Here is a 10,993-nt window from a genome sequence, read left to right as displayed (position 1 = left end):
CTGACGAAACTGAGCTTGGACCGCTTGCAATTATTATTTTCATCTCATCTCATTATCTCTAGCCGCTTTATCCTGTTCTACAGGGTCGCAGGCAAGCTGGAGCCTATCCCAGCTGACTACGGGTGAAAGGCGGGGTACACCCTGGACAAGTCGCCAGGTCATCACAGGGCTGACACATAGACACAGACAACCATTCACACTCACATTCACACCTACGGTCAATTTAGAGTCACCAGTTAACCTAACCTGCATGTCTTTGGACTGTGGGGGAAACCGGAGCACCCGGAGGAAACCCACGCGGACACGGGGAGAACATGCAAACTCCGCACAGAAAGGCCCTCGCCGGCCACGGGGCTCGAACCCGGACCTTCTTGCTGTGAGGCGACAGTGCTAACCACTACACCACCGTGCCGCCCGCAATTATTATTTTACATCATTTAATGTAGTACTATATGATTTTTATACATTATTATTATTATTGTAATTAAGGATGTAGTTTTCTTTATTTATATTTTAATATTAAGCTTCATGTAAATTAATTCTGAAAAACCCATTTGGGAGAATTAATAAAGGTGTATTGTACTGCATCTACAGTTACCTTTTTTTTTTACTCAGTTGCATTTCTTACACTTACAAATATTGCTATATTCATAGATGTTTCTGTAGCCGCTTTATCCTGTTCTACAGGGTCGCAGGCAAGCTGGAGCCTATCCCAGCTGACTACGGGCGAAAGACGGGGTACACCCTGGACAAGTCGCCAGGTCATCACAGGGCTGACACATAGACACAGACAACCATTCACACTCACATTCACACCTACGCTCAATTTAGAGTCACCAGTTAACCTAACCTGCATGTCTTTGGACTGTGGGGGAAACCGGAGCACCCGGAGGAAACCCACGCGGACACGGGGAGAACATGCAAACTCCGCACAGAAAGGCCCTTGCCAGCCACGGGGCTTGAATCCGGACCTTCTTGCTGTGAGGTGACAGTGCTAACCATTACACCACCATGCCGCCCCAGCCATTATTATAATTATTATTATTATACATATACATTCAGGGCGGCATGGTGGTGTAGTGGTTAGCGTTGTCACCTCACAGCAAGAAGGTTCTGGGTTTGAGCCCAGCGGCTGACAGGGGCCTTTCTGTGTGGAGTTTGCATGTTCTCCCCGTGTCTTCATGGGTTTCCTCCTGGTGCTCCGGTTTCCCCTACAGTCCAAAGGCATGCAGGTTAGGTTAACCCTTTGGTGACTGACCCCTTGAAAATGGTTCCTCCAGGAACGATGACGTTTCAGTTGTCAAGACAACGGAAAAACTAAAATACAAAAACAGAAAGATACGTCACAATGCTCTTGTGCACAAAACAAAATGCTCTTGTATTTGTATTTTAGTTTTTCCGTTGTCTTGACAACTGAAACGTCATGGTTCCTGGAGGAACCATTTTCAAGGGGTCAGTCACCAAAGGGTTAATTGGTGGCTCTAAATTGACCGTGAATGGTTGTTTGTCTCTGTGTCAGCCCTGAGATGACCTGGCGACTTGTCCAGGGTGTATCCTGCCTCCTGCCTGTAGTCAGCTGGGATAGGCTCCAGTTTGCCTGTGACCCTGTAGGACAGGATAAATAGCTACAGATAATGGATGGATATTATTATTATTATACATACACGTTCAGGGCGGCACGGTGGTGTAGTGGTTAGCACTCTCACCTCACAGCAAGAAGGTTCTAGGTTCAAGCCCAGCGGCCAACGAGGGCCTTTCTGTGTTGAGTTTGCATGTTCTCACCGTGTCTGCATGGGTTTCCTCCAGGTGCTCCTGTTTCCCCCAAAGACATGCAGGTTAGGCTAATTGGTGGCTCTAAATTGACTGGAGGTGTGAATGTGAGTATGAATGGTTGTTTGTCTGTATGTGTCAGCCCTGCGTTGATCTGATGACTTGTCCAGGGTGTACTCCACCTCTCGCCCATGCTGGGATAGGCTCCAGCTTGCCTGCAACCCTGTAGAACAGGATAAGTGGCTACAGATAATGGATGGATGCACATTCAGAATTCTCTCAAAATCTTCTGTATTTAATGAAGCAAACCTGGCGGCCATGTTTGTTTCCAAATTGTCGCTCGCGAGCACGGAAGTTTTCCGTCTCTGACGTGTGACGTCATGTTGTCTTGAGAACCATGCAATATCGTAAACCATATTCGACACTCATTCTCTATTGGGTAGAGTGACGCAATACACGTAGGATAAGCGATATGCTCACAATATTGCATGCATGCTATCAAACCAAATGAATGAAACTCGCTAGAAGGGAATAGAACATGTTTTTATTCCATTGAAAAAGTGTCCTGTATGTATAATAATAATAATAGATGCTATTCTTCGTTTGCATGTCACATCATAGCTAATTATGCATAAGGCTTCAAACCAGAAGTGGGCCATGTTGGAGGATATACACAAACTCACGCAGTGAACATTTACAATAGAAGATATGCTCAAGAGGGTGGTGTAGTGGTTAGCACTGTCACCTCACAGCAAGAAGGTCCTGGGTTTGAGCCCAGTGGCTGACGGGGGCCTTTCTGTGTGGAGTTTGCATGTTCTCCCTGTGTCTGTGTGGGTTTCCTCCGGATGCTCCGGTTTCACCCAAAGACATACAGGTTAGGCTAATTGGTGGCTCTAAATTGACCATAGGTGTGAATTGTTGTTTGTCACCCTGGCGACTTGTCCAGGGTGTACCCTGCCTCTCGCCCATAGTCAGCTGGGATGGGTTCCAGCTTGCCCACGACCCTGCACAGGATAAGCAGTTACGGATAATAGATGGATTGATATGCTTGAGAGGTTGTAATGCTCAAGAATTCCTTAGATTTCTTTGCTATGCCTGCTCTTTGTGCTGTAATTGGATGTGGGCACAACCCTATTCGAGACAAGGGGACTTATAAGTTCTTTAAAATTCCAGCAATTATCAATAATCAAGGAGAAAAAACAAGAGAGCTGTCCACGGAGCATAGATGTCAATGGCTGTCCAACATAAACCAGGCTGATCTAAGTGATGAGAAAGCAAAAACCACAGGAGTCTGCAGTGAACATTTTATCAATGGCAAGTGCTACCAACTAGTTATTATAACTAGTTATAATGAAAGATTGCAATATATAAGAAATACTGGATCGCTTCTTTGACTGGTTGTGCAGAAACTCGCGGCTGTCAAATGTGACAAAGCCGTGATCATTGAGTGCATGATCCAACGATCAAAGGCTTCTATGATTATTTCATTTTAAAAAGAGCTGTATATAATTTTTGAAGATGCTGTTTCTTTCCATTAGGGAAACCAGCTGATCTCTACAATTTTACAGATCCAGACTGGGCTCCAACACAAAATATGGGCCACAACAAAATCAAAGACGGTACTAAAGCGGTAGGCTTCCAGAGCGCAGAAAGAAACACTAAATTATTGAAGAATTTTCCAAAACGATCACAGAGTTAATCGAACAAAATTCAGGTCAATCCCCTACCTCAAATACTGCAGCCTCCTCACCTGGTGAGTGCTCTTTTATAACTAAATATGTTCCATAGTGTTAGATACCTATCTTTTGAAGCAGTCAAAATAACTGTTTTTAAAATAGACTTGAGAAATGACTACAAGCTTCTAAATGTAACTCCTCTTTACCTTCCAGTCTGTACTCTTAACACTGTATATCTTACCACTGTATATATATATATATATATATATATATATATATATCCTCCAACGTGGCGGCGGTCAAAGACGCAAGCAACTTTTGTCACGTGGTTGCAAACAAAGAATATAGATGTTTGCACTTTATGTTGTGTAGTTTATTGTCTGCAATGTTTGCACTCGCTGCACTCTTACACTTTGTCATATGTAGATTTGTAGTCCTGTGATGTTTTATGTGGCACCATGGTCCAGGAGAAACGTTGTTTCATTTTAATATGTACTGTACCAACTGTATATGGTTGAAATGACAATAAAAAAAATCCTTGACCTTCACAATTAACTGTCTATAAATTCTGAGTTTGTCATTCAGTTGTGACTTGAATGAGATGTTTCAATCTAGCGCACTGAAGAGTTCTTTGGTTTGTAACTGTGATGAGAACCCTTATAAAGGTTCTATGTAGAACCCTAAAATGGTTTCTGAAAAAGACCTAGCAACCATTCAAAGAACCCCCACCCCCCAAAAAGTGTAAACACAGGTTCTATTTTGCTTGCTGAGGTTAGAACATGCAGAGGAACCTCCAAGTGCTAAGGGAAATACTGTATGTGTAACTACAAGATTATTCTCTGTTAGGCTTGACAAGTAGCCAAAATAAAGTCTAATATTAACAAATGTTAATACGCTAAGGGTGGCACGGTGGTATAGTGTTTAGCACTGTTGCCTCACAGCAAGAAGGTCCTGGGTTCAAGCCCAGGGGATGACGAGGGTCTTTCGGTGTGGATTTTGCGTGTTCTCCCCGTGGGTTTCCTTCGGGTGTTCCGGTTTACCCCACAGTCCAAAGACATGCAGGTTAGGTTAATTAGTGGCTCTAAATTGACCGTGAATGGTTGTTTGTCTCTGTGTCAGCCCTGCAATAACCTGGCGACTTGTCCAGGATGTACCCTGCCTCTCGCTCATCGTCAGCTGGGATAGGCTCCAGCTTATAGGACAGGATAAGGGGCTACAGATAATGGATGGGTTCATCTCATCTCATTATCTCTAGCCGCTTTATCCTGTTCTACAGGGTCGCAGGCAAGCTGGAGCCTATCCCAGCTGACTACGGGCGAAAGGCAGGGTACACCCTGGACAAGTCGCCAGGTCATCACAGGGCTGACACATAGACACAGACAACCATTCACACTCACATTCACACCTACGGTCAATTTAGAGTCACCAGTTAACCTAACCTGCATGTCTTTGGACTGTGGGGGAAACCGGAGCACCCGGAGGAAACCCACGGGGAGAACATGCAAACTCCGCACAGAAAGGCCCTCACCGGCCACGGGGCTCGAACCCAGGACCTTCTTGCTGTGAGGTGACAGTGCTAACCACTACACCACCGTGCTGCCGGATGGATGGGTTAATATGCTAAATATGTTAATAAATATGTCTATTCTTTTCATTCATCTAAAGAAGCACTTTACTGTTTTTGGCTTTTAGGGAAGACTAATTTTTAAAAATAAAAAGGTATGCTAAAATGAAATACAGTCCTCTTTTTGTTTTTATTCAGCACAGAAGTATATGAAGGTTAGAGTTCGTAGTCAAAATCAGTTTAATTACATGTTAATAGTTTACATCACTAATGACGTCTTTAGTCATGTAACTGCTAATCCAAACCACATTTTCTTTGTAAAGTATCCAACACTGTCTGTCCCATATAGCAATTTAATGTGTGATTTAACTGCCAATTTCTTCCTAAATATGAATATCACAATCTTGAATGCTGCTTAAAATGAACTGTGGATGAAAACAGGGTCTGTATTACAGAAAAAAGAAAAGAAAAAAGAAACCAACAGTGTTCTTGTTGTATACACACAGAGCAATAATAAAGCACGAGGGCAGTCAGCTCAGTGTGTACTGTAGGCCGCTATTAAATGTTCATTCGGTCCAATTAAAACTTGCAGAGTTCGAGTTCCTTAAACTGGTAAAAAAAAAAAAAAAAAAAGGCCAATTCACTTGAATCGTGATAACCGACACTTTAAATGTATTGTTTCTTGTTACAGATAAACCTCTATCTTTTTTTTTTTTTTTGAATTAACTATTCATTTTGGACCTGTCATGGAAACGGGGTCACCGGTCAAGATGTTGGTAGTTGTAGTTTTATACGCAATCTTCTTGCTGCTGTCAATTACCCTTAAACTACATCTCCTACAATTCCAACAAGATAACTCCTCCCATTCTCCCCGTTCAAGCACCACGCCCACTATTTCTTGGTCCGCGGGGAAGTCGCAAGATGGCTGACGTCGCTTGAAAGTACGTTCCTCTCCTCAGTATGAAGTTGTGAGTGAGATAGAGAGCGAGGGAGCTTACGGTGGCGTTTTGTTTTTGTTTTATTTTACTTTATTTTATGTTTAACCAACCATTTCATTCCGAAACGCACATGTCTCAGATTTCTTTCGGCTAGTTGAGTCGTCAGTCACACCGGGCTAACGAGCTAAGTTGGCGAGCTAGCTGGTGTGTTCGCTGCAAAGCTGCAGGTTTAGGTGAAATCAGTTGGCGAGCTTCTTGTCGATTTCAAACACATTCTGTTCAGTCTTTACACAATCCAGCGACTGTAATCGGATACTAATCGAGAAACTTTCCAAACAAATTGAGTGGCATTTTTTTTTAACCGTAAGTTAGCTTTACAGTCAAGGCTAGTTTGCTAGCATGTAGGATTATATTTTGGACCTTTTCACCGTCGACATCATTAGTGCCGCCGTTATCTCCCACCGTAAACTAAACTTGGTCATGGTTTCCCATCGGGCGACGTTATAATTAATCCAGTAGTCTGTAAATCTAGGCATTACACTAAAACGCAGAGTGAAGAATGGATATACATTGCACATTCAGAAACTGTAGCCTCGCCCACGACTAGATTTTTCACAGATTTATACACTCAGTAGACACGATTCATTTTCAACTCCCGTTTACTAGTTGCACGCTTCTTTACTCAGCTCGATTGATTTAGAACTCTGGAAAGGGCGTGCTCTTTTGCCACATCTACTACACGCACACTCCGGAGACGTAAACAGGACAGAAGTACGAAAACATGGGAGTGCAGGGCTTTCAGGAATATTTGGAGAAGCGATGCCCGGGCGCCTCGGTTCCGGTAGATCTCCTGAAACTGGGCCGAACTGCGAACCGAAATCCTCCACACCACCACCACCATCATCCTCATCCCCACCACCATCCTCATCACCCAAACGCGCTGCCTGCGCCTCTTCCGCCGCCCGCGCGCATCCTCGTGGACGCAGACTCGGGCCTGCAGCGCCTCTACGGCGGCTACCAGACCGACTGGGTGTGCGGCGGCGAGTGGAACGCCATGCTCGGCTACTTGGCAGCGCTGTCGCAGGCCTGCCTGTACCAGGGCGGCCTGGAGCTCGTCGTGGCCTTCAATGGCACCCTGGGCAAAGAGCGCTGGCCCGAGTGGGCGCGCCGAGCACAGGCCCACAGACAGACGGCGCAGCTCATCGTCAACCACGTGGGCAGTAAAGGCACACCGCCACCGCGCGCCTGGTTCCTGCCGCCCGCCTGCCTCAGCCACTGCGTCCGCCTCGCCATGTTCCGCTTCCGCGTGCGGGTGAGTGAATGACTGACTGACTGACTGAGTGCGCCTCATAACCGGCTCTGAGACATGCCGACGGTTGTGAGTTACAGAATCAGATCTTTCCTTCCCTCCCTCCCCTTAAGGTTTCACAGGTTAAAACGCCTCATCCAACAGCGCTATTCAATCCTCCAATCTGATTGGTCACAAGGTGTTGATTCCTTTTCTATCCCAGCAGCTCTGACAGTAGTTCATTCTGCAATCGGGTGCATCAATTGCCTTCACGTTCATAAAATCTGATGCATTTTTGTTTGGGTGTTCCTTTTCACCAATAAAGACATCCTGTAAAATGTTTTGACCATGTTCAAAAGTCTAATGGTGGCACCATGAGGTTCATTTTTGTTTTTGCCAAAAAACGCTTATTTTACAGTATGTTTTCGCGTAAGGTTTGAATCACAATGTTGGACTCCATTTATTGATTTCTTGTGACCCAGAGATCACAAGACAGGGGGGACATGACCCCCCCCCCCCCCCAACCCCCAATTTCTGAAAAACATGAATTGTCCCCCCGCCAATAAAAATCCCCTAAATTTATTCAAAATTGTACAGACAAATGTATTTTCAGACAAATGATTCCCTGTGCAGTACTTTTTGAATGATGTGGCGAGCTTCTACGAAGCTGTGATTTATGGTTGCATGGTATGAGGTGCATACGGGCAAAAAAAAAAAAAAATCACTCGTGTGTCCCCCCCCATCGGATCTGCACCCCTGGTGACGCGTTACACACTATTGGCATTATCTTAACCAGCTTCATCAGGTACTGTAGTCACCTTGAACGCTTTTCAGTTTACAGGTCTGCCTCGTCAAAAGTTAATTAGTGCAATTTCTTGCCTTCTTAATGCGTGTGAGATCAAATAGTAAATAATAAAAATACAGTAAATAGCTCTATTCCACAACTGTAGTAATCCATATTATGTCAAGAACCGCTCAACTCAGTAAAGAGAAACAATGTTCATCATTAGTTTAAGACATGAAGTGACTTTGAATTTATAAAAATAAAGAAAAAACATTGAATTACAAGGTGTGTCCAGACTTTTGACTGGTACTGTATATTAGGGTGCATCAGTTGCCCTCACTTTCATAAAATCTGATGCATTTTTGTTTGGGTGTTCCTTTTCACCAATAAAGACATCCTGTAAAATGTTTTGACCATATTCAAAAGTCTAATGGTGGCACCATGAGGTTCTTTTTTTTTTTTTGTCAAAAAACGCTTATTTTACAGTATGTTTTCGCGTAAGGTTTGAATCACAATGTTGGACTCCATTTATTGACTTCTTCTGACCCAGAGATCATGTTAAGAACCTTTGCAAGGGATTGAGAAGCATTAATGTGATTCATAATACATTTGTATTGTTTAAAAGTAGTTGAACAATGATTCAATGAACAGCTAAAACTCAAACTGTGTGCTTGATAATATATTTAGAATATGTACTAAAAATGTGTATCTAAGATATTTGGTATACTCTATAAGGTGCCATAATGTTTCATGAAAAGCGATTGAAATTTTGTCATAAGTCATAAAATAGCAGAATAGCAGCTTTTTCCATAACTTTGAGCGCTTGGTGCCACCATGAAACTTTTGAATTTTGTCAAAATATTTCACCCAGTGTGTTTTTTTTTTTTTTTTTTCTTACCAAAAGGAATATAAAAACAAAAATGCATCATGATCAGAGGAACTTTTCACTTTTAGGGGGCAACTGATGCACCCTATTCTGCAAGATAAGTAGCAGGTTGATGTTCTCCTCGTAGTAGTAATAATTCACACAGGGACTTTTATACAAGCTGCTCTACATAATCTAAGTGTTATTTCAATCCTTAGCATGCTGAAGCCTTCTGTTAGCAGACATTTATTTAACATTTTTACGAAAGGAGTCTCGGGTGTCAACATTTTTAGAAGATTGCCGCCACAGGAAAACCTTCAAGACAGAGGACTTTGTGCTTTCTGGTTTCTCAGTAGCATGACGAGCTGTATGGAGTTTTCTTTTTGTTGTTGTTGCAAGCGAGAGAACGAGTGGCTGGGAAGGGAAGAAATGTGTGTTTATAGTTGCTGTAGCACAAGTGATAACAGGAATTAATTTCTCAAAGTGTAAATGGGTCATTTGTTAATAATTGAAGCACTGTATTCGTTGTGGTACAAGATTAACGCTTTGGCATGTGCTGCTATGGGAAAAATGTTTAACTTTGGGTCGGTCATAGCATCACACCGTTCTGTCGTTTTTCTGGAACTCGGTTGGGGTGTTTTTTTTTTGTTGTTTTTTTTTTTTTTCTTCATGCCATGCCATATAGAGGTGTAAAAGGCACAAGTCAACGAAAAATCAAATTCGCACCATTCCAGCCTTACTCCAAATTGACGCTTCTTGGCCTAGACAAGTGTGTGATTGTTTAGTTTTACACTGGATGCTTGTGTTGCTTGCAAGGAGTGCAAGTCTCGCTCACCCAAACTGTTTGTCATAAAGACCTGTTCACGTTTTAATATACGTTATAGAAATCATTAACTATCATCAGCATAACTGCTTGCTTTCAGGTAACAGCCTGCAAGTTTGTCTTTAAATCTTGGGAGATGAAGCCTAGAGGGCAATATGATACCAAAGTATGTTATAACTTATGCACTTGAACACCGCCAGATTAACGCTTTGCTGAGCACCGGCCAAAAATCAGAAGACTCGGTCCTCATCCGAGTGAAACCATAATTAAATTTGTTACTGGTGGGAACAAAGTGCTTGTTTGACTCTGGTAATGTTACATTTGTTGAATGCATATTCAGGTGTTGCACATTAATTTTTCTTCGGAGATGTAGAACAGTTTGAAAACTTAAATGTAATGGCAGAGTCATTATGATGGTGTTGCTTCGCCGTGTTGTAACTAATCATAGATTTATTTTAATACAGTTCCATTTGGCATTCATGGTTTGATTAATTCATATTTGCTGGTGTTATTTTAGATGCTGTTTTGGAAGAGTGTGAACTTGAGGTTAGACGGTTCTCAAACAGCCAGCTAATCATTATTTTGGATGAATAGGCAACAGTGTCCGCAGCCAAACAAATCACTTTCTAGTTTAGTGTGGTGAAAAGAGTATACTAGACCTAGTGGGCTTTTCCTGAATCAGGAAACTGCAGCTGCGTCTTAAGTGTCCGACTAATGTATTATTTTCAGGGGTGGATAAATCATGAGCTCAGGCTCTCAGGACAAGCAGATTATATACCTGGGCTGTCTTTTTACATCCAGCAGCATGCTGTAGGCCAGAATGCTGACAAAATGGCACGTAATACAGTACAGTGTAGCAGAGGGTGTCCTGTATCTCACTGTACAACATGCAATCAACACACAGTTAAACATGCCCAGTGACAATGAACACGCTAGTCTGAGTCGAGTAACGCCGCCCCCCCATGTATTGTAAACGGAGTATAACACAGCAAGCATCCAAAACATCTGCCAAACACTTGCTGCTGTCATCTCTAGGTCACAAATGCGATTTCTTACATCAGATACCTTATGTCTAACCACGATTTAAAATTATTCCATTCCAGGGAATTCAAGTGCTCAATTATTCCATTACCATTCATTATTCTGTACCATACCGTCTCTGTCCGTTCCAAGGTTTATGTAAAACTACGTAGGGGGTACTAGAAGGTTATAACCTGAAACTTGGGTCTAATATTGCAGTGCCTGGGGTTTGGCTCAAACAGCATTTGCTCTGTGAGAATTTAGC

General features: G+C 42.8%; 1 protein-coding gene across 1 annotated transcript in view; it reads left to right on the top strand.

Annotated features, from left to right (window-relative positions):
• The first annotated feature begins 5,920 nt into the window (after window positions 1–5,920).
• The window catches only part of fam120c (family with sequence similarity 120 member C), a 57,118-nt gene continuing 52,045 nt past the window's right edge, over window positions 5,921–10,993 (top strand). Inside the window, exon 1 of the mRNA XM_060938098.1 lies at window positions 5,921–7,260. Within this exon, the coding sequence (XP_060794081.1) occupies window positions 6,730–7,260 (531 nt within the window). The 5' untranslated portion in view covers window positions 5,921–6,729. The remainder of the gene's footprint in view (window positions 7,261–10,993) is intronic.

Source organism: Neoarius graeffei, chromosome 13 (assembly GCF_027579695.1).
Source record: "Neoarius graeffei isolate fNeoGra1 chromosome 13, fNeoGra1.pri, whole genome shotgun sequence".
NCBI classification, from domain to species: Eukaryota; Metazoa; Chordata; class Actinopteri; order Siluriformes; family Ariidae; genus Neoarius; species Neoarius graeffei.
Note: the sequence above shows the minus strand (reverse complement) of the source record. Positions and strands in the feature narration are given on the sequence as shown.